General features: G+C 55.7%; 3 protein-coding genes across 3 annotated transcripts; 1 reads left to right on the forward strand and 2 right to left on the reverse strand.

Annotated features, from left to right (window-relative positions):
* Nucleotides 1-136: 136 nt before the first annotated feature.
* Nucleotides 137-12,322, forward strand: VOLCADRAFT_56293 (uncharacterized protein; the record flags this gene model as incomplete). Its single annotated transcript, XM_002946699.1, has 17 exons — nucleotides 137-451; nucleotides 1,167-1,266; nucleotides 2,071-2,207; nucleotides 2,675-2,832; nucleotides 3,460-3,883; nucleotides 4,684-4,720; nucleotides 4,988-5,166; nucleotides 5,554-5,701; nucleotides 6,386-6,494; nucleotides 7,084-7,165; nucleotides 7,505-7,673; nucleotides 9,159-9,399; nucleotides 9,887-10,019; nucleotides 10,364-10,553; nucleotides 11,047-11,323; nucleotides 11,582-11,636; nucleotides 12,065-12,322. The coding sequence occupies 17 exons, from the start codon at nucleotides 137-139 to the stop codon at nucleotides 12,320-12,322; spliced, it is 3,012 nt and encodes a 1,003-aa protein (XP_002946745.1).
* Nucleotides 12,323-14,196: 1,874 nt separating this feature from the next.
* Nucleotides 14,197-17,807, reverse strand: sbpA (sedoheptulose-1,7-biphosphatase). Its single transcript, XM_002946882.1, has 9 exons — nucleotides 17,719-17,807; nucleotides 17,470-17,616; nucleotides 17,295-17,399; nucleotides 17,100-17,210; nucleotides 16,553-16,735; nucleotides 15,699-15,831; nucleotides 15,155-15,390; nucleotides 14,832-14,973; nucleotides 14,197-14,691 (listed from the first exon to the last, which is right to left on the reverse strand). The coding sequence occupies exons 1-9, from the start codon at nucleotides 17,791-17,793 to the stop codon at nucleotides 14,657-14,659; spliced, it is 1,167 nt and encodes a 388-aa protein (XP_002946928.1). The 5' UTR covers nucleotides 17,794-17,807; the 3' UTR covers nucleotides 14,197-14,656.
* A 4,452-nt stretch (nucleotides 17,808-22,259) lies between these two features.
* ogd3 (2-oxoglutarate dehydrogenase, E2 component) lies at nucleotides 22,260-23,472 on the reverse strand (the record flags this gene model as incomplete). Its single annotated transcript, XM_002946883.1, has 2 exons — nucleotides 23,173-23,472; nucleotides 22,260-22,826 (listed from the first exon to the last, which is right to left on the reverse strand). The coding sequence occupies exons 1-2, from the start codon at nucleotides 23,365-23,367 to the stop codon at nucleotides 22,260-22,262; spliced, it is 762 nt and encodes a 253-aa protein (XP_002946929.1). The 5' UTR covers nucleotides 23,368-23,472.
* Between the last annotated feature and the right edge of the window lie 126 nt (nucleotides 23,473-23,598).

Consider the following 23,598-nt stretch of genomic DNA (forward strand, 5'->3'; position numbering starts at 1 on the left):
ACGTAAGGTTTCGGGTTGGCGGGGCTTGAGTTCGTGTTCGTTTGGCACGTTTATTTCCCCCTATGAGACCGCAAGTAGCAACGGCATTTTTACTATCATGTGCACAGGTACAGCCTTCTAACAGCCTCCTAGGACCATGAGACGCTTGCTTAAGTTGTTTCGCGCCGCGACGGATGGGCACGCCAACCTGCCCAAAATCCGCATTGGCGTCTGCGCTATGGACAAAAAGGCGCGCAGCAAGCCGATGAAGGAGATTCTTGAGCGTCTCACAGCATGGGGCGAGTTCGAGGTTGTTATCTTTGGGGATGATGCTATCCTGGAAAAGCCCATCGAGGATTGGCCGCACGTGGAGTGCTTGCTGTGCTGGCATTCAGACGGCTTTCCCCTCAAGAAAGCACAGGAGTACATTAAATACAGGAGGCCTTTCCTGGTGAACGACGTGTTCATGCAGGTGACGCATGCTGATGGGAGTCGGGAAGGGGTTTGGAGTTTTTTCCGCATCTTTTCGTTCGGGTAATTTGGCCGATCCTGTCATCAACCTTAGCGTAAACTTTCATATTAAACCTCATATTTCTCCACATCTGCAGTCCGCACTATAAACGTTCCTCTTTTGCCGGAAGAAACCCAACTAACCAACACGGCGCCACACGGCGCATGTCCGCCCGCACAGATCAGCTGGGAAATCAAATCGGAGTGAACCATGAACCATTGAATGGACCATGTTACAAGTATCCTTCATGGCCTTGAACAGGGTTGTGATAGACGCCATAGACCCTGGCGCCCTACACAACTTACACCGTCGAACCCCGACCGGCCCCTCCCAATGCCCCTATCCCCGGTGACAGATTTACTCGTCTATGGCTCTCGTCTTTCCCCCATCCATATCCGCAGCCGTTCGTTACTGCCGCGGAACTTTTCGCGTCGGACTGCGTTAGACTAACTTGACTCGTGGTGCACTCCTGTCTATGGTGCTCCCATGGCGTTGCGTCTCTCGCTCACACACGCCCTGGCGCCCACCCCCACGTGTGGTTTTGGTCTTGTTACGTGGTTTGGGTCCGCTCAAATCCCTGCATACTCCTCATTTCTCCTGGTCTCCTCCGTCTGTGTCCTTGACCCACATCAACGGGGCTCCTGCCTCGGCCATCACCCCGCGTCATCCCGCACAGGACTTTCTGCTGGATCGGCGTAAGGTGTACAAGTTGTTGGTGGAGCGGAGCATCCCGGTGCCTACACATATCATTGTGGAGCGAGACCACTTGCCAGAGGGTGAGGAAGTGAGATATTTTGAGGCGCGAGCGTGTGTGTGTTCGTGTGTGGACCGGCGGGTGACGCCTGGGCGGCCCAGGGAAAAAGACGATGGAAGAGGGTTGTTAAAGGCTCTAAGTGGATCGGATGCAATAGTGATTGCCAGGGCGTTACAATAGCAACTAACGGCTCAGCTCAGCCACAACTCACTACTCTACAAGCACACCAGACCAAAGATAAACGCTCGCTCATTCCTATTTAATGTCGAGTTCGACAGTCGATCAGCAAGTACGGAAGATGGCTCCGAACCACCACAGAAACCAACCATCGCGTACGCAACAGGCGTCAGACTGACCAGACAACATTTTCCCTAACAAGGGTAGCTAGCAGCAGTAGCAACAGTAGCAACAGAAGCAGCAGTACTGATGATGACAGTGGTAGGGATTTCAAAGAAGTTTAATCCAGCTAAGGCTATAGGAAAAATAGGAAAAACGTGGACGCCGACCAGGAATGCAACGGTGAAAAAAGCGTTTGGTTGGACAGCGGACACACATTTGCTTTGTATTTAAATGCTTGGCTTGTTGGAGGGAGCTAGGTTGAGGAGGGTGGGGTATCAGGAAAACCCCTTCCTCGTGCTAATATACTGGCTCTCCAAAAAACATCTTACCCCTAAAACACCTTAAAACCCTTTGCCGATACGGGAGCGCGGTTCTTTCGCCCGTATGTGTTACTGCCCTCATGCTACTGCGGCTTTTCCGCACATCCTGCCATATGTACGGGTCCTATCACGTGTTGTGTTCATATTAGTGTGTCCGTACGGCGCAGGTACGACCGACCCTCCTGGCTTTGTTGAGGATGAGGACTATGTGGAGCTGAACGGGCAACGCATCGTTAAGCCCTTCGTGGAGAAGCCCGTCAGTGGGGAGGACCACAACATCTGGGTCTACTACCCGCACTCGATGGTGGGTCACAAAGAGTGTCGATGGGTTCGGGTTGTCGATGGTGGCTATAGCTCGCGAGCGCGACTTTCCCTTGTCCCCGGATCGGTTATCGATGGTGGGTCCAAGTCCGACCTGTTAAGTCTTTTTCGGAATTGAGGGCGGAGCGTCTGGGCGGGGGTATCAGGAAACGCAGCCACCTCGGGCCGGGTCGGCGCCTGGGTAGCGTCGGGAGCATCGTGTGCGTGCGTGTGTGTTTTTACGTGTGCGTCCCAAACCCGCATGTAGTAAGGCTTAGCTGGCCTATGTAAGGACGTGAAGCAGCCGACGCAACCGAGCATGATTCCCACGATAACCAACCAACACAGCTAACACAATCGTCTCGGTCAGGGCCTTACGAGAGGGTTTGCTCGTGCCTACTAATATACTGCTCGCGCACATACACACACACACACAAACACACACAAACACATTTCCATCGCATGCTCCAGGGTGGCGGTGTAAAGTACCTCTTCCGCAAAGTCGACGACAAGGCCTCCAAGTACGACAGCTCCCATGACGGCAAAGTACGGCGGGACGGGTCGTACATTTACGAGGAGTTTCTTCCCACTGGCGGTACCGACGTCAAGGTGTACACCGTAGGGCCCAGGTGGGCGGGTGGGCGAGGAGGGCTGGCGGTTGCGGGGTAGGGGTAGGGGTCGGGGAGGAAGGATCCGAAAAAAACGAGGGAAATGTAAATTGGAGGGTAAACACGCTTTTCAAAAGGGCGATGTAAGGAATGACTTTTCAGGTTCTGACGGAGTCCCGAGCGGGGCGCAGAGTGAGAAGAAGTGGAGTGGCGAGGGTTGCTCAGTCATTTCGGGTTTTCCAACCCTTTCATGTTTCACACTTCACCGCAGAAGTCACGGCACGGGCTGCCAATACCCTGCTCCGGTTGTTGGTAACCGCCTTGTTAAGACCTCCCGCCATCATACATCAAATGCACAAAGACATCCCGCCTGCCCCGCCTTAACGCATGCGTTCCCAGCCGTCCCCACCTCGCTCCTCCCGGCTTCTGGTTCCATATGCACACATACATACTTACATTCGTAGAGTGTTGGCAGTCTGAGTCGGGGTTGGGAGCACACAAGACTAACCGACTTGCGCTGTGCTCCCGACCCTTGCGCTGTGTTTCGGCTTTGGCCCCCGGCTCTCGCGGCCCACAGTGTAATCTAAGTCATACATGCATACATGAATAAGTACTGAAGTATGTACATACATACATGTACACACTCAGGTACGCCCACGCTGAGGCCCGCAAGTCCCCCGTGGTGGACGGGAAGGTCCTCCGCAACGCCGACGGCAAGGAGATGCGCTTCCCTGTGCTGCTGAGCCCCCAAGAGAAGGAAATCGCGCGCATGGTGTGCCTAGCGTTCGGCCAGAAGGTCTGCGGCTTCGACCTGCTGCGCTCCGAAAAAGGCCGCAGCTACGTGTGCGACGTGAACGGCTGGTCCTTTGTCAAGAACTCCAAAAAGTACTACGACGATGCGGCGGATATCCTGCGGTCCATTATTTTGTCGGCTCTGGCGCCTCACCGTCTCAATGTGCAGCCCAACCTGCCTACGTACACGGGAGCTCTGACGAACCCGGACACGGGAAGCAATTTGGCGGTGAGTGGGAAAGGGGCTGGGTGGGAGGGGGGATGGGGGTGGGGTGACTGGGTGGGAGGGGGGTTGACGTGGGTGGGCGGGAGCCGGGGTGGATGTCGAGCGTTCGGCGGTGCTGCAAGCAGCACCAAGCAGGCGCGGAGGCGTCCAACTGGAAGCGGTGTCCGAGCCTGGGGAATGGGTGAGAGAGGCAACAGAAAGAGAGATAGGTTCAACATGAGGAAGGCATACGACGACATGAGGGAGACGTGAGAGGACATGAGGGGCGGCATTAAGGAGCTGTGGGCTTAGGAAGGAACGATTGTCAGCAATGTGTAAAAGGATGTACTCGTGTGTGTGGGGGGGGGGGTGAGGCCGCGGCAAGCTCCCTGCTACCGTACTGCGGCCTCTCTAAGGCCTTCGGGGAGGACCTTTCTCTCCCACACCCCTCTCACCCCTTAGCTGCATCCGCCAGTGGTTCGTCTTATCTCCCACACCCCTCTCAACCCCAGTACAGTACAGTCCTGTGTCGGAGATCACGATGATGCACGGTTGGATACACCTTCATGTTGATTCATTTGTTTTGTGCTTAAAAGGAAATGTATCTTCACATCGGCGCTACACATTAACATTGTATTTTGCCAAGAGACATGCTAACGCTGCGAACTAGCCGTAAATGTTGGTAGGATGCGTCTGTCGCATGCGAATATCGCTATATGTTATCACATAAAATAATTAAAACGCTTATGCAAACTATTTGCGTCCTCCGCTTGTGGCCGTGGTGGTTTCAGAGCGACGACGAGGACGACGAGTCCTTGGTTCCTGGTATGGACGTGAGTGAGGTACGGCACACAGCCAAGCGAATGCAGAAGGAGGAGCTTCGCTGCGTGTTGGCGGTGATTAGACACGGAGGTAGGTGGTGGGTGAGGAGTGGGGTGAAGGCGTTGAGGGCGTATGCTTGGGTGCACATTTGCGTGAGGAGGAGGAGGAGGAGGAGGGGAGATGGAGTCGGGAGGGGGAAGGGAGGAGGGTGCTTCCTCGGGGAGGTCGACTTCGGCAGTTATCTCTTGCTAAGTTTTGAATCCTTGTGAAAGTTTTTGTGTGTCTTCACCAGCGGCCCTCCTCCTCCTGCTCCTGCGGGTCTCCCCCGCTACCGTTGCCTGCCATACCGCCCATCAGACCGGACTCCCAAGCAGAAGCTCAAGGTGGTGGTGACGCAGGAGCCCCTCCTGAACCTGTTCCACAAGTACAAGGACGCCAAGGGCAAACAGGCCAAACTTAAGTCCCCCCTGCAGATGCAGGAGCTCCTTGACATCACCCGACAGCTGGTCAAGGTGGGGAGAGGTGGAAATGACGAGGTGGAGGGGCGAGGAGGAGGATGTTGAAGATGCACTGGAGCGGGATGATAGAGCACCACCAGAGAGCAGGGCGGGCGGGCGGGCCGGCAGGTGTTCCTAATCAAGCTACTTGGCTGGGCTCTGCCTCCTGCACTGCTTTGGTGCTGTTGTTATTGCTCGTGGTGGTGGTGGTGGTGGTGGTGGTGGTGGTGGTAGTGGTAATTCTTCCGGCATTCCGCTATTTGATTTCTTACTTCCCTTACTCCTACCCCTAACACCCCGCACGCATATATTCCCGTCGGGGGGAGAGATCTATTTACCGCACCGCCAAAACTCACGCAGGATTTTGAGCGCCGTGACGATGAGAAGGAGGGCGGTCCCGGGGCCGGCGCCCTCAACGACGAGGAGCGGGAGGCGGCTCAGGAGGTCCGCGGCAAGCTGCGCATCATGCAGACGGTGCTGGAGAGCGGGGGCCAGTTCTCCGGTATCAACCGCAAGGTCCAGATCAAGCCGCTGCGATGGGGCATTGCCGCGGACGGGCTCGTAGGGGTTGCTGGTGCTACTGCTGCTGGTGGCGGCGGCGGTGGTAGCGGATCTATCCAGAGTGCGGCCATGCATAGCAATGGAGGCGGAGGAAATGGTTCCAGTCAGAACTTTGAGGTTGCGAGTGGTTCGGTGGATATGCTGACGACGTTGTCATCAACGACACCGGGTGGGTAGCTGGCGGAGGGAGAGGAGGAGGGGGAGGGCGGAGGAGGGGGAGGGGAAGGAGGAGGAGTGGAAGGAGGAGGAGGGGAGGGCGGGGAGCTGGGACTGGCCTAGGCTGGGGTGGGTCGGCTTGGCTTGGGGTCCAAGTATCCCAAGTTCCCTTCCCTGCAGCAAGTGCGGGCGTGTGTGGGTACGTGAAATGTCTGTCTGTCTGTGTGTCTGCCTGTCTATCTGTCAGAAGTATGATGCATGCCGGCAGGCGCGTCCCGTTTCCTCGTCAGGCCCGCTTGTCTTGTCGTGTTCCCCTGATCGCACCACCGTCCACGACCTGGCGGGATTTCATTGGCGAGGCGCGGAATTCCCCATACCGGAATTCCCCATTCCCTCCTCCCTCCTCCCTTGCTTGGGACTCGTGCTTTGGACGAGTCGGCAGAGCACATACTTTCCGCCCTCCGCTCCCGCCTCTCTACAGATCAGCATCCGCTCCCCACCAGCGCCAGTGGACCCCCTCCGAGCGGGGCCCCGGCTCCAGTGCTGGAGGAGGCGCTGCTCATCCTGAAGTGGGGCGGAGTGCTGACGCACGCGGGGAGGCAGCAGGCGGAGGACCTGGGCAAGATCTACCGCATGGTCATGTACCCCAGGTAGGGATGCGGGGTGGGGTATATGGTTCGGTTATGGGGTTTGGCGGGAATGGGGTGTTTGGGGCAACCAGCACCCCCAACCCACCTTAGCCACCAGCACCGCCACCGCCTTTCCTTGCGCTGCCTCGGTGTTGGGTCTTAGTCTTGAGGTTTGAACATTTTTGGATTCTTCTTGGTTTCTGAACTGAACGTATCTTGAAGGGGGTATGTGTAGGAGTCATGCAGGGTTGTGCAACACCGGTAGGCTGGCGTGTGTTTCTTTCCACGCATGTTGACGGAATCCCCTTGGCCTCCTGATTCGAGCTCCGCCCTACTGCCCTGTCCTTCCCCCTCCTCCCCCTCCCCCACACCGGGGATTGAGGACTTCAGCAATTTCGGACTGTAAGGACTTTGCACGCCGGCAGTTTATCTCTAATGCGTTTCTCACGTATGATTGCCCCCACACCGGCCGCGCGTTCAACCCCCACCACACCACCGGCCGCCCCTGAACCTCTTTCCTTTGAATAACTTATCTCTGATGACGCACTCTCATCCTAGTATTACTTGGTAGTACTACTAATATTACAACTCCTACTACTCCCCTATGCAGTGGGGGCAACGGACTTCTTCGGCTGCATTCGACGTACCGCCACGACCTCAAGATCTACTCCTCAGATGAGGGACGAGTGCAGGTGGGTAGGGTGTATGTATGTTTGTATGTTGTTTTGTATGTATACATATATTTTTGTCGGCCTCTGGGCAGAGAATTGCAGGGCGGGGAGATGTGCGTTGTTGGAGTGGGAAAGCAAAGTGTTTCAGGATGTCATCCGTGTCGTCGGTGCGAAATTAAATCTGGATGGAAGGAGGAGGAGTTGGGAACAAGAACACATAGCGGAGCACCACGCGCGTGGCGATCGCCACAACCTTTTCATCCCCACTACCTTTTTCCTTTGATGCCACCTTTCGCTCTTCAGCTCCCGTGACCTCCCTCCTTCCCCCCGCTGCTCGACCCCCTTTTTGAACTCCCACAGACCTCTGCTGCCGCCTTCACCAAGGCCATGCTGGACCTCGAGGGCAACAGCCTCACCCCCATCCTGGTGTCCTTGGTGAACAAGGACGCCTCCATGCTGGAGGCGTTCGGAAAGGGGGCCTCGGATGACATAGCGGACGCCAAAGAGGCCTTGTATCAGGTTGGGTCGGGTGTGTGGGGGCCCGGAATGGGGGGAAAGCCGGTTTTAGAGGTTTTAGCGGTTTTCCTTCAAGGGTTTTCCTTTAGTGCTTTTCTTACGGTTTCCATAGGATTTGCCAGGATAGGATGGCTTTTTTGGATCTCGAGTGGGGGCTCCATTCTTTGGGTTTAGAAGGGGAAAAGACAGTCGGATCTGGGGGTGAGGGTGGGCGACCCGCGGCCGGCTTGGGGTGAGGGTGGTGATGGGCTGCAGGGAGGTGAGTGGTGGGAGGGACTGGGCAGGTGAGCTTCGTTGTGGACTTACGGCAATGATGCGTTTCCGGGGGGCCTTAGAGGTCCAAGAGGTGGCAGTCCTGTTTTCGGGGGTTGGGGTGGGGATATCCTTGGGGTTGTTTTTTCTCTCCGCAACCGGCCTGCTGGTCCTGGTGCCCCTTACCCCTGCTTAGTGAGGACACAGCTTCCCGATTGGTGAGGCTGCTTAGGAACGCCGTGCCTCTCCCTAGTTCCGCCCGCATGTACCATAACCTTCGCAACCATAACCGTCTCCAACACGATTGCAACAGAACAGAACAACCCTAGGAACTCGAGCACCTAACCGCCTCCCCCTCATCACTCCCAGCAGCTAGCTACCCTCCTTATCCTCCACTCTGCCACGTAGGCTATGACCTGGGACCCAGACAAGCCCTCGATGGCCCCACTGGCCGTCAGCAAGCGCTCCCACACGCCCATGATCAGCCCACCCATGTCGCCCAAGGTCAGTCGTACATCGTCCTTCGCAACGAAGGGCTCAGGACTGTCGGCGGCGGCGGCCGTCGCCGTGGCGGCGGCGGCGGCGGCTGGTGGTGGTGGCGGCGGCGGCGGCGGCCAGGGCCTTCTGCAAGGATACAGTTCTGGCGATGCGAGCTCCGTTGGAGGCGGCGGCACTGCCACGCCGCCGCCGTACGTACTGCCTGTACTGCAGCGGATGGTTGACAGGCTGCAGGCTCTCAAGGCCGCGGCGCGGCAGCGCGAGGAGGAGTTGTTGAAGGAGCAGAAGAGAAGGGAGGAGGAGGCGGCGGCGGCAGCTGCCGCTGCTGCCGCCGCAGCGCAGGGGGCCGGGGGCGAAGTAGAAAAAGCTGGACAAAAGGAGGGCCAGGACTCGAATGTCGGTGCGGTGGAGGATGGCTGTGACGGAGGCGTGGAGGTGGAGGTGGATGCAGCGCAGCAGCCCGACAGTGCCGAGGAGACAGCTGCGGCGGCAGCGGCGGTTGCCGGCGAGGTCGCCGCCGCCCCCGCGGGTGGCCAATCCGACGCTCCAGCGCCGCCGCCGCCACCAGCCCAGCCGCCCCTGCCGCCGCCACTGCTGCCGTCGCATCCGTCACCGGCGGCCTTCGGCTCTGTGACTCGTATGGAGCCCCATCGTCCTAGCCCGCTCTCTAAGCGTTCGTTGGACCCATCCACCGCCGCTGCCACGGCCTCCGCCGCCGCCGCACTGTTCTCCGACACGCTGCTCCGAGCCACCAGCGCGTCGTCCATCATTGCCCGCCTGCCGGACACGCCGTTGGGTCTGTTGCGGCGGTTGGTGGAGTTGTTGCGGCGGTTGATAGATCGGTTGCGGCAGTTGGTACGGGAGGAGGGCGCAACAGCACGTGGTGGCGGGCCGCCCAAGTATAGCTCCCTCAGCATGGACCCCAAGGAACGAGTGCATGACGACAACCAGCCCTGTGGCGGAGAGAAGATGTTGCTGATGTTTGACAGGTGCGCCTGTGTCTTGGCCCGGTCACTGGGCCGAAGCCGGGGGCTCTCGCGCTTTTGGCAACGATTCTCTCCGCCAATTCTCAATTCTCTCTTTCTCTCTCCTTTTCTCTCCCTTACGTTTCGTCCTTTCTCCTTTGCGCTGCCCTGAGCGCCGCTGTGTTAACCCTTCTACGCCACATACCGCGGGAAGAAAGAATTCAGGCAGCGGTTCTGGAATCCCTGTACACTCCCTTTCTCACTAGACTCGCTTTCTAATACGATTGTGCTGTCCGCTGTTCGCTCACCTTGCTTCCCCCAACCACTGGTTCTTGGGCCCCTCAGTGCCCCAGGCATGTATGAGCTCGTTACGGCTTTGGGGAAGAATGCAATTCCAGGAGGTGTCACGCACACAACATTCTCAATTTCACACGGTTCATCTTTTTACTACCAGTGTATATCTCTGGACGCTCTCCACATTCCCCTGTGTGTTCCAACGCTAACACCGCAGGTGGCACAAGTTACTCAAGTCGTTTTACAACGAGAAGAAGGACCGGTTCGATATCTCCAAGGTGCCGGATATTTACGACTCGGCCAAGTACGATGCCATCCATAACGCGCACCTCGGCCTGGACGCTCTGGAGGTGAGGCAGGGGGTGCAGGCCTGGCGGCATTTGCTTGACGGGGGGTTAGTCGAGTGGCATGGCCGATTCTTCGGGGCCGGGGGAGGGGGAGGCGTAAGACGAACCACTGGCGAATGGAACAGATATCAGAGATATCGGGGGGGGGAGGAAAGTGAAGAGGAAGGAGGACGGCTGTGGACGGGGAGCGGTCTTACGTGGGTGTTGCGGCTAGGGTCGACAACTTGGTTAGTTGTGTTCACTCAGGGTTCCCGTTCGTTCCCAAGTTGGACTGAATCCAAACTCGATCTACCCACCCTTTCCCCGCACCTTCCCCCCTCAACCGCGGCCATGGCCCCACACGCCAGGAGCTGTACATTGTGGCCAAGCTGCTTGCTGACGTGGTTATCCCATGCGAGTACGGCCTGGATCCAGGCGGCAAGCTGCGCATTGGATCCAAGATTGCCAACGAGCTGCTGGGGAAGCTGTTGGTGGATCTTGCCTCCATGCGCGAGGAGTCCATTGTGACGGCCTGCATGGAGCCCCACGGGGCCCGGGGTGTTGGGGGAGCACCCGGCTGCGGTGTCAACTACGACCAGCTGGAAGGGGAGATGGGCAGGTGGGGGCCAGGTGGTTTTGGGGAGAAGGGGGGCGGGTGGGTAAGGGGAGGGGAGAGGAGGGAGGGCTATGGTGGCCCCAGGTATGTATGGGCTATAAAGCACGTGGTGGAGTGGGGTGGGGATGGGTGTATGGCCTGAGGCCCGCACCGTATTGACGTTTCATCATGGCGCTTTTCCTAACCAGCGCGGCCTCCCGGGTTGTGCGCGACCTCCCGTCCCGCGCTTCCCGTTACGACTCCTTTTTGCCAGCCAATGAGGGAGTTTTGCTTCGCTTTCCTCGGGCGCGAAGTGGATCTGTCCCAATCCTACGGTACCATCTGTCCTTGTTGATGACGCTGCCTTTGCGGAACGCCCTTTTAAGGTTAAAAACCCCGGTGCACCCTTTCATTGGTTCTTCTTGGGCTACATCAGGGTCTCGCTGCAGGACGAAGCCATGGTGAAGCACGGCAGCGGAGGCAGCAACGGACCCACGGGTCGCGAGGGCGACCTGGAGGGCGGTCCCGCCGGCGAGATGGAGCCCGAGACGGAGACAATTCATCGGCTGTGCCCCACCTACGCCTCTGACATCAACTCTCCGCTGCGTCACGTGCGCACCCGTATATACTTCACCTCGGAATCGCACATGCACTCGCTCGTGAATGTGTTGCGGTGGTGTCATTTGGGGGCTGACGCGGCGGGCTGCTGCGCCATGCCGCCAATTACGCCGCCGTCGGGCACCGGCGGCACATCCAGCCCTGACCTGCGCGCCTCCGCCGGTGGCGCGCCGACGGCGGCGGCTGCCGCTGCCGCAATGGCGGCGGCGGCGAATGCCTTTGCGCGCGGCGGCGGCGGTGGCGGGTCCGGGGGTCTGGACAGCGCCAACTCGCCGTTGATGGCGGCGGCGGGAATGGCCGCCACCGCAGCGGCGGGGGGCAACGTTGGCGGTGCATCGTTCGGGCGGCAGTACGACAGCTCCCCGCTGTTGAGTGAGGGTGCGTGCGCGCAGCTGGACGAGATGACAGAGCTAGACTACTTGACGCAGGTGAGAGCCGACAACAGAGGGGCTCGCACGCGCGTGCTTTTGTGTTTTTTTGTGTGTGTCTCTTGTGTGTATTTCTTGTGTGTCTCTGTGTGTGTTATATCTTCTGGCTGGCTGCCAAGCCGGGGCTGCCTAGTATTCCTTATGGAGCAGCCGCCAGTCAACAAGCCCCCGCAGGATTACACTTCAGATGCTTGCACGTCAGCGCGCCATGTCCGTCACCTCTGTCCCGCACGCTCTTCTCTCTGCGCTTGGTTTTCCCCAGCCCTGCTTCCACCCTCCACTTCCGGCAGTTGGCGCCTTGGAAACGACGTTTGGCACGTGTTTTCTCGACCTTTGCCCCGCCAACATGTAACTCCACCCTCCACCCAACCTTCGCCGCCGCTGGACGCCCACCTCTCAAACCCCGCCGCGTACACCACACGTCACAGGTTGTCTTTCGCATGTACGAGAACAAGACTGTGCCGGTGGAGTCTCAAGAACGATTCCGCGTGGAAGTGCTCTTCTCGCCGGGCGCCAACTACAACCCCTTTGACTTCGCATCTACCTCGCTCCACAACAACCACGTGTTGCCCATCGTGCCGCGCACCGCCCTCCACAAGAACGACGGCATCACGCTGGCAGAGATGGAGGAAAAGTTGATGCCCTTCTCCTCGGTGAGTTTAGGATTTCAGCAGCAGCAGCAGTAATAGCAGCAGTAGTAGTAGTACTACTACTACCTTGACGGCAGCGATGCTGGCTTGTGCCGCTTGCCCTGTCGTTGATTGAATCAATGGTTACCTAGGAAAACCCCCACAGTAACCACTTGGTCAATTAAAAATTACCACGGTGAAAATGTTTTAGAACCACTGGTTGATTCTGCGCTCCGTCTGCTCCATTCAGCTGTGCCCTGCTCTCCGCGCGTGATTCGGTGACATTTTTTCGCAACCCTTTTAAAACCGCTAGCCGGCTTTCGGCCGGCTTTTTGTCGCTGCTGCTGCTGTTGCATCTGCAGTGGACTGTCTGCATATGTATGTACATGTGTGTATGGCTGTCTGTATGTACATGTGCGGTTTTGTGTTTTTATCAATGAATTGAGCAGGGAGGAGGAAGTGCTGGAGATGTCACTTCAACCACCTGAACGCACGCAAGAAGTCCAGCATTGAAGTGATAAGTGTTTGTGCATATGAATGCATGTGTGTGTGCATGCATCAGATGTCGCAGTCCTTTCCAGCTCATCGCCCCCCTCTTGCCGCACGTCCTTTCCGCGCAGACGCGCAAGTTCACAAAGTGCAGCTACGCGTTGCAGTACAGCCTTCGAGCGCCGCACCTGCACATTGGCAGTCGCTACGGCAGCGGCGGCAACCTGGTTCAGCCGCCGGGAGCTCGCAACAACGTGTCCATGCCCGGCAACGACAGCCAGACGGATATGGCCTCCAAGCAGGCACCACAGGCACCACAGGCACCACAGGCATCACAGGCACCACAGCAGCAGCAGGTGGCCGGAGCGGGGACGGGTTTTCAGCCAGGTGCCCCATCCGCTGAGACACAGTCGCAACCTTGAGTGGTACACACCACCATAGCAATGTGGTCGTTCTGGACCACCTTGCATGTGGCTGGTACCGAGCGTTTCGCCTGCCAGCATTAGTCCCTGAGACTTAGATGTGGGGATGGGTGGACGGGGAGTTGGTGGTCTATTTGTTCATCAAAGTTTGTCATTCTAAGTGCTTGCGATGGCAGATGGCATCGGTGGCGTCTGAAGGGGGTTGTTGTGAGATTAGCTGGACTGGTGGGGGGAAACCCGTGCGTGGACAGGCGTGTGGCGGATGGGAGGAGAGTGATGGGAGGAGAGTGCCTCGCGCTTGAGTGGCTGGAGGATGAAGTAGAGGATGGGTTTGGAGGGCCGGAGCGTGTCTGATTGGTTGAAAGCTTATGTTTGCTTGTGTTCCTGCCGATTTCCTTAGAGAACGTGATTCAAGCTGCCGTGTTTTTGTGCTGCTTTGTTAAGAGGTAGTTCAGGCGAGTGCGGTGCGGCCGCGTCTCTGTGATCTCCGACCACGCCTCTAGCGAGGTACTTGGCCCGCACCGATCGTGTTCGTGCACCCTTAACGTTCCGGCAGGATGCATGTGAAGGAGGCGGGACGTTGCATTTGCTGAAACCCGGGATCTTTTAGCCGCCCTGCCGAAGTTAAGGGAATTTTAGCTTCCCGCGCATCTTTCCTTGTGGCGATGTTTGACCTCGACCATTTGTGCATGCAGCGGTGGCCACGGCCAGGCTGGGGTCGAGACACGCGTTGGGATAGCGGAAATACGAGGTAGCGGATTATGACGAAAATCCATCGTTTCGAACTTTATGCACAACAACTCCTATAAGCGGGGCTGTGATGTGAGTAATATGATATATGCTGAACCCAAGCCATTACAGTCTCCGCCTGACGGATTCAGATCCATGCGGGATTTATAAATAAAAGCATTTGTTTCTAGATGTGGTGATCATGTTATGTACTGATTATTATCGAATGAAATTGGACTGGTACGAAAATTGTAGCAATGGCCTTGCCTGACTTGCACATTGCCCACCCGGCATCCCATCTTAGTAACACAGATTCACAGCAGATGTTTCTTTCGTGGCATTGCACTTTCCTTAAAATTTACAGTTGAAAGCATTGAGTATCTCCACCATAAACTCAGAAGTATATAACCTCAACAAAAACCCGACGCGACACTATCTCTTATCGCTTTCGGTTACTCGTAGTCCTCACTAGCCATTACTCCACAGGTACGCGCACACACACACATCATAGCCTGAGCAGGTTATACATCGGTCAAATCCAAGAGTCCATACGCGCCACCTTGAACCAGATGCGCCAGGAACGTATGCTCCTTGTCCGATGCATCCATCCATCACGACCACCACCACTACGTCAGTACAAAACGGTCTTCAATCATCGTAAGTACAACCACAAACTTGGCCGCCTGATAAAGGCGACCACCAAAACTGTGGTTATTGGCGAGTAAGCTCGGCTTGCAGGACGAAGGGTCGTTTACGCGGTCACCTGGCTGAAGCGCGGTGAGTTGCCTGCACGACAAGTTCCACAGATCTTCGTCAGTGCCAATACGGAGGGTGCGAAGGGATTATCAAAGCGGACAAAGTCTTTGACTAAACCGTCCCTGACCCTTATTCTAAGATTGAGTTAATCACCGAACATGAGGACTCACCGTACATGTACTCCTCGAACCGGCGAACCTCGCCGATTGAGCCGTAGCAGATTTGCGTGCGCTGGTCGCAGTTGAGGATCGGAATGTCCAGAGCCGACACGCACTTGCCATCGCAGCTGGAAGCACCGCCAGCCTTCTCAACCTGCAGGACAGGAGGATGTGGGGATCAGAGCAATCCATTGGCGCTGACAACTCCCGCGACATTCACGACTTTCTATTCCAGAGAAAAAGCTCCCGGGGAAAGATGCCTGTCTTGCCTGTCGAACGCAACTCAGCAACTAAACCCCCTAATAACACACCCACGCCCACACACACTCTCTTACCAGCAGCGCCAGAGGTGCCACCTCGAACAGGATGCGGAGCTTGGCCTTGGTGGTGGGGGAGGTCACGTTGGTGAACACACCCTTCTCCTTGACGATGATCTGGAAAACATCGGGCACCATGCCGCCAGTGTAGCGCAGGGTGTACTTCTCGCCCAGGTAGAAGTTGATCAGGCGCTCGTAGGCCGGGTTGTCGAAGGTGGCGCGCAGGTTGCCAGGGGCGAACATCTTGCCCTCACCTGCAGATGAGAGCACATGATGGCCGATTTCAGGTTCCCAGGACTCTCAAGAACCAAAGAAATTAGGAAGTTGCAAATAATTTCTTGTTTCGGAATGTAGCAAAACAAATCGACTTGTCAACGATCCGGAGACGACCTTGTTCAGAAGATTTACACACACCCCTTCCTCGCTTCCGTTGCCCGAAATCCACCGGGTGCCTTCCTCTCCTGCAACGAGCTTTGGCAACCCCTAAGCCTCACCATCTCAACCCCATCTTTTCTGTTCCATGAGGCTCGGAAAGGAAGCCGAAAGGAGGCGCGATACTCACCGATCTCGGTGGTCTCCTTGACGTGCATCCACTTGCCGTCGTCCATGAGCAGGAACTCGTGGGTGCCGGGGCAGTCCTTGAGGGCAATGCAGAACACTGTGCGCGGGCCGTAGATGCCCATGCCGGCGGCAGCCTGCCAGTGTTGGAAAAGGTCAAGACATTGAGACGCAGTGGTGAGCGAAGAAAAGGAAAAGGTAACCATGTCAGGTATTAGTCTAGATAAGCTGTCGAGACCCTAGCTGTCGAAGCGAAATTTCCGAGGCGCCGGGCTCTCCGGTCTACACGCGGCAAAGAGATGTTCTCTTGCGAGAACCGGACAGACCACAAAAGCTCAAGGAATACTTTACCGCCTGCACACACCGTGGAAGTAGCATCCGAAACTGACACATCCAAGATCCAATTCTTCTATTCAAAAACAAAAAAGGTTCTGTGAAATTCCTCTAAGTAGGCCCAGCGCGTGCGGATGCCTTGACTGTTACTGTACCAAAAGGAGTTATGCGCTGCAACTTGAAAATCAGTCCGCGACGCTGTAGAGACTCTAGGAAGAACGGATCCGCTAGCCGTGCTGTCATGCACAAAAGCTTTCAGGCCCTGCAAGTTCAATCACATTCCATACTGCCCCTCTTGCTCTCGTCCCCATCACCTGGGCCGAAGGCACCAGACGATTTCGGACACCGCGGGGCGCCACGAATTACCATGAGACCTACATGCTACTCCACGATGGCGCCAAGCTTGCAGATGCAACGTGTAAAAGAACGACCAACCAGAAGATATCACTCCTTACTAGCGCGCATGTTCATGTTGGGCGTTGGCCCCGATGCGGCGCATCCGAGACACGCGCTCCGCACACGCACCTGCTCGCGGCCGGTGATGTTGACCAGCTTGTCGCCGGGCCAGACACCGAAGATGGTGCCCACGGAGAAGTTCGTGTCAACGATGGACGAGCCATCGAGGGGGTCGAAAGCGACGCAGAAGCCCTCCCCGCCCATGTCCACCGGCTCCGGAACCTCCTCAGAGCAGGCCAGCTTGCACACGTGCTGTGGAGGACATGAATACGCGAACAGGCAGACGACGCTTACAGCATGGTGATTGGTTCAGATAGTTAAGCCGAAATTGAGATTAGAGTAATAAGGAGTGCCGAAGCCGGATCGCACTCAAGCTTTAGGGTTGCGGGGCTCACAGGAACGTTGCGAGTGGGGGAAAAGGCACAACAGCACAGGTGAGGAAAGACAACGTGCTAGAGGAAGGCGGGCCCAACCGGACAGCTGAAGAAAGACTCAGGGCGAGAGAAGTTCGCTTAGAAAAGTAATCCATACCCACGCGGACTGGTCAGGTGCAAAGGACAACGAATACGGTATCAGATTCATGACTTGCGTGGCTTTTGGAAAATGTTTTACGTACCGAGTACTTCAGCGCCTCGAACAGCAGCTTATCAGCCACCATGTCAACGGCGAGCTGCTCGTCACCGAAGCTGTTCACGCAAGCAGTGCCAGCGCACGACGCGGTGCGAACCTGGTAAGAAGTCAATTTGATGTCAGATAATCTGTAGGAAAACTTGGATTTGCCATTCAGCGCGTCTTTTATAGCCGAACCCACCTTGTGACCAATGGTGCGCACAGCCTCAGCCATGCTCATCATCAGCTGGCGCAGCTTTGGGTCCGGAGTAGCCTCCACCAGGAACTCAGCCAAGCTGTCACCGATCTGCAGGTGCCACAAAAGAGCTCAATCGTAACGGCCATCCTGCAAGCATGAGACTCGAGCGCCAACTTGCCTTGGCCTGGGTCATGACAGCCGTGCGCCGGGACTGCATGCGTGCAGCGCGAGTCGAGCGCTTCACGCGAGCGGCCACAGTGGCACCCTTGAAGGCGCTGGCGTTCGCCGACGCAACGACCACAGGGGCGGTCGCTGGGCGGCCCATCTGCGAACAAATTGACAATTACCACTCATAAGATTGAACTAGAAGTATTCTAGTTGCCATAGCGCTGTCAGCTCAGTAACAAGGCGCAAGCAAGTTGCACACCTTTGGAGCCACCACGGCGCGACGCTCGGTGGCGACGGCACCAGCAACCTTTTGGCGCATCATGGTAGCGGCCATCTTTGCAATTGACCCTAAAGCAAGGATCTATGCTGCTGCACCCCTCTTGTTCTTGCCGCTTCAGTCTATGTACGGCACCTTATCTGCTATAGTACCGCGGTGCGCATTCCTACTAAATAGGGAGACTCAGACTATTACAATATTTAGTCATATTATGAAAAGTTTCTTTGCATAGTTTTATTGCACATTACTTGTGAAACAGGACACTGTCCGCTGCGTATGGGTCAGGCAATAGCAAGCCTCTTGCAGGGAAGTCAGAGTTTAAAAGACCATATAGACTACTCAGGCGATGCTGGCAAGGAGCTCCTTTCAATTGCGGCCTTGCAATGGGACATCACTCCATCTTTAAGGGCGCATTTCCAGTGCGGATTAAGGCCAGGGATTAGGGCACGGAAGTCCTTGGTACGAGCTTACCACATAGTTTTGTTCCATAAGGGAACCAAAGGTTGAAAAGTCGAGGTAAGTTTGCCAACAACTTAGCCGTTTGAGCAAGTATCGATGGAGGACAGAGGGTTAATCTTTGGCCTTAATCCGCACTGGAAATGCACCCTAAACCCGCGACTCCAAGACCTTTGAATTCCCCCTCTGGAGCTGCAGTTGTCCGCAAGTGCACCGATAGCATCTGAAGCTCCGAAGCTTATGGTTTGTCCTCAAGTCTAACCGCTTGACACGTGGGTGTGTACGCATACCCCATCTTATGATTTGCCAAACTCGTCAACATGGGCTCACTGCGGTCGGGGACATTAGCGGATTACGTCAAGCTGCAATGAGGAGGAGCTGTCAATTGGTTGTGCATCATGATTCGCTACCATGATGCAACTTCAAATGTGACCCCTCGATAGCATGTCTTGCTAAAAACTTCCAAACACAACCCATAGATATAATAGCACGCAACCGTACAACATTATGTGTTGATGGGAGCATCCGTGTTGATGGGAGCATTACCAAGGCATCTTCACGCGGCTCTTCACGCGCTTGTCCGCGCGCCTGCGGCGCAAAGCTCAGTTGCTAGGGCACCGGTTCACTTCGACTATACGGCACCGTAAATGCATGCCAAGCATCTTCCTACTGAGCACCGGAAACTCCATTCTCTCTTGGATGACAATATCTAAAATGACGGCACCGGAAGGCAAGCACGGTGAATCTTACATTAGTAGCAAAGCAGTTCAAAATCTGAGACCTAGGCTACAATGCAGCCTAGCCTACGGCCTGCCGCTAGTATATCAACCCGGGTCGCAGTATCGCTGCGGGGAGGGCATGTAAGACCTTCCTCCAAAAACATGCAATCTTATCGCAATACAGTGCTCGATTGGCTGGTACTCGGGGGTATACGGCGGAAGAAACAGGAGTTCCAAACCATTCGCATTGGCGGCTTCGGCAATGGTATCGCTGGCCAAGGTTTAAGTTCTTCATGCATTCATTTGTCTAGTTTCTGAATGCATTGACCTGTAGCGGCTCTGTTTGGGGTTCTTTCTTGTTACCCTGACCCATGGGTCAGATTGCCTGCACTGGCGAGTACGACCATATTTTCCACGTATTGATATTTTTATCGTATACGTACCCTGTAAGTACATACATGCTTGTTCAGGAGGTCACAGTACATCAGTCAGCGGGAAGCAGGTGGCTGACAGGTACCGCAGTGAGGCAGCTGCCTTCCGACAGCAGCAGGAGGATAGAATGAAGGTCCAAAAAAGCTCCTATCCGCCGCTGAAGAGCTGCAGGCCGAATCGATCACTGCAGTCAGCTGCTGCCGTACACGAGCTGTAACGTGCAAGAGCAGTTACATATCTCTGGACGATTCTCTTCAAAGGGGTTCAGGTAGCTATTCTCAAGACTATCCTTTTTACGACGTCGTGCATTAGTACGGGTCGTTCACTGGATGGCTACATCTTCGCTGGTGTATCGCATCCGGTGTCTTTTGACACCACCTGGACTGGTTGTGAAGTTGTGATAAGGACTAGTTGTGATAAGGATTAACGTTACACGAGCAGTCAGCTGCGCAGATAGAGCAGAAGGAAAAATTTGATGCGCACCAGCTCTTCCGCCAGCAGTACGAGCTGGGGTCTTCGTGTGCATCGGATACACGTGCCATTTCACCCTCGGTGCTGGCCTTCTTCAATACGGATTTGCTTAATGCACGGACATTTTTGGAGCAGCGCTTGCGTGCAAAGCCTCAGCCAGCAAATCGGCCAGGAGCAGCCGTAAAGGTCGCAGATGCACCAGACCTAACCCAGGATAGAGTTGCATCCAGGTGTGCGCGTGTGCTGGATGAAGTTGTCGGCATGGTGAAGCCGATGGGTTTCATCAATCGGACACCTCCGCCCACCCCAAACCCCAGCAAGACACGTGGACTGGGCGACATGGTCGACGGCAGCACTGGTGCAGAAGCCGCTGAAGCGCTGGATGCAGCTGTGGACTGCCATGGTGATGTTGAGAACAACGGCACTGGACAAGTTGCGGCACATGATGGCTGTGCAGCTGCTGTGCTCCCAGAAAGTGCCTAGCTGCCATGTGGGTCGCCCACCGGGACGTTTGTTCCGTCTACGCAGCTGGGTGCTAGCGAACGTAAGAAGTAGCTGGTGGCATTTGCTTTCCGTTTTAAGTGGCCATCCTGATCGTCAGCTGCATTGGCTAGCCTGTGGGGCTGCCGGGAGTGAAATATTGCATTTATCTGGTTCGCATTTTAGCGTGTAGTGTCCAAGCGAGAGCCGATGGGCTTGGTTGGCGCCCTGGTCGGTTTGCGTTCCCGCCCAGTAGTGTTACATACGCGATGCCATGTGTTTTGGTGAGGTGACGCGCCTCACAAGTGTGCCCATCGCCGCGGTCGTACTCATGTTGGCGCGGGATAATCAAGGACGACGTGCTTCGTACTACGTGCTGGTAGCAAACGGGCATGCGTGATGTGCAGGAGATATTCGTTGTTTGGCGTCATATGTTCCTAGGGCTGAATTTAACATAACGTTTGGCGGGGCGTGCAGTTGGGTAGCCAGGTTCGGAATCGGTGAGGTGGTGCGATGCGCGAGGTGTGACATTAGTAGTAAACTAAAATTACCCTAGACACTTTCTGTATACTGGAACGGGGCTCTTTAATTTATCAAGTTACTTTATCATCAAAGTGTCCCTCATTAATTTGTAGTGCTGCTAGCCAACCAAAGATTCGGCCACTCATTCGTGACTGCTACTAGCACAACATCCTGGCCGGCAGACTCTTACCAGGGTTGCCCTCAGAAGATGTGTACCTTTACGGAGCACATGCTTGCTGGCAGCGTGCCGAATTGCGAGCAGGAGCTGCGCAGACGCCAGGGTATGGGGATCGTGGGGCACATTTGTGCCGGCACGTCAAAATGTCAAAAAATGATGAAAAAGTGAAAATCTTGCCAGGGGGTACGGTTACTGTTATATTCGAGCAAAACTATTTCGACATCACGTTTCCTGTGTGAACTATCTGGGTAAGAATGCCTAAAAGGGATGTAAATTGGTTTTTGAGGGTGAGGATCGTGAAATGTATTCTGTGTGAAGTATTTGGGTAAGATGCATAAATGGCGCGCAATCAGTTTTGGGTGAAGTATTATTTGAATTTGAATTATTACATTAGTACGATAGTTTTGTGTGAACTTTATCTTAAAATGTGGGGTGATGTATGCGTTCTTATACGTTTTCTGTGAGAATTCTTATGGCTACTTTGGCATGTTTTGTGCAGTGGTATGTGTGTGGTGGCTAAACCCGTTAGGTTGTAAGCTCCAATAGGCTTCTAAGAAACCTTCTTTGTTCCACATCACCGCTACACCCATTCAAACATGAGTCTTGACCTCCTAAACGCGACCCTGAGAAATTGAAAAATGTGCGTTCCCAAGCAGTGCCTTCGACACTCCAAACATTGCTCCAGGCTGCCAAGCACCGCACAGTCCTGCAAGGGAGACCACGGCCGTACAGCATCCAAGCACCTGGCCAGCAAAGAGACGTCCTACCGTCGATACATGCATCGTAGCTCTTTAGCCCCTAATAGCTTCATGCCGTCCCTCCCTCCCTGCCTCTCGCCTTGCATTAACATGTCACCACACCACCTACAATGCTCCCGATCACCCTCTGAAAGGCATCAATCGATACAGCTCATTCTCTGCACTGGCTGGCTCGCAACCGTCATCCTTACCGGCTCTCCGATTTCCAACAAGGGCCGCACCGCTTTCGTTGGTGGCCACCACTGTCGGTGGCTTTCGTTGGTGGCCACCACTGTCGGTGGCTTTCGTTGGTGGCCACCACATACATACACGCACAGACACAGGCAAGGCACACGGACGCACAACCCGATTTCCCCACTGAACCCATTCATTGCAGCTCCAGAGCTTCACAGCTTCACTGCGTATAAATAAGGGACACGCAACCCGGAGGCCATTTAATGGAAAAAAAACAGCAGCCCTAGAGCCAAACTGTCCTTGGGCGTCATCTTCGCAGAGAAACCAATCCACTCAATACACACCGCCCATATTGATCATGTCCAGCTCCCTCTCCGTCAGCGGCCGCCTCGGGGGACCTCCCCGTCCATCAGGTCGCGTAATGTACTGCAACTTGTTCTTCGTGACCGGCGGCGGGGCTGCCTTCGCCGCCGGAACAGGGTACTGCGGCGCTGCAGGCGGCGACGGTGGCGGATCGCTAGTCGCCGGCCCCGGTTTTACCGGGCCCCCGGCTTCCGCTGCTGCTACAGCCGCGGTGTACTCTGCCTCCGAAAGGTCGCTGAGACGCGTCCCCGATGCCGTAACTCTAGGCGGGAAGTGGATATGGGATTTTCGACCTGAAATAGTGGTGGCTGGAGTTGCTGCAGCTGCGGTGGTAGAAGCTGCGGCACCACTGCCTGTGGCCGCACCAGCAGGCGCTTCCACGCCCACCACGGCCACCACCTGGCCTGCCACGACCACGTCCGCGGGCTTGACGTGTAACCGCTGCAAGAAGCCCTTTGCTGGGGCCTTGATGTCGATTGTGACCTTGTCCGTCTCAATCTGCGCAATGACTTCATCCTCCTGGACTGGCTGTCCCACCTGCGAAGGCCAAGGGGATAAGCAATGACGAACTGACGAGGGACACGGTTACACAAGACTCATAGATCCCCTGCAGCTCAATTACTAGTAAGGACTCATAGTCCGAGACCTGGCGAAAAGCAGTAAGATTCAGGAGTTGCGAGCCATAGTGAAAGACCGGGACGACGCCCAAGGTTTTGCCAAAGCAACCTCTGCGCGAGCTGTGCTGAGAGAGACGTAACGCAGACCGACAGAACCATTTCGCGTGAATTGCACGGTATTGGACTCCGTACGCAGCTTCGCCCATATTCTCATAAGCTTGACCTTCCCTACCTGTCGAACGCAACCACCGTAACCCCAAACTCACCTGTTTGAGCACAGCAGCTATGGATCCCTCTTTAATTGACTCTCCCATAGATGGAACAATTACATCTGGCCACAGGCGGGATGTTGACGCGCTAATGAGCCGTGTAGCTTGCAGGGACAGGGCACAAGTCGACGGGCAAGGACTGGAGAGCCATAACAGCTGCAGGGCTTGGCCTAAGGCGTAGCGAGAAGCCATCGTTGGGAAGCCGCCACTTTGGGTTCTCGAGGGATTGTTCCGGAGGTGCTAGCTATAATACTATTATGACATTGCTAATGTGACCGACTTTGACTTTATTTATGCCTTCCTCTATGCATCACTCTCTATCGGACCAGTAAAAACTGGGTAATAGTCAGTATGTCAACTCGCAGTACGACAATTACGGCACTTCGATGGGTTTTGGATACCCAAGATACCTTTGTTCACGTT

This window comes from Volvox carteri (assembly GCF_000143455.1).
Source record: "Volvox carteri f. nagariensis unplaced genomic scaffold VOLCAscaffold_4, whole genome shotgun sequence".
Classification (NCBI taxonomy): Eukaryota; Viridiplantae; Chlorophyta; class Chlorophyceae; order Chlamydomonadales; family Volvocaceae; genus Volvox; species Volvox carteri.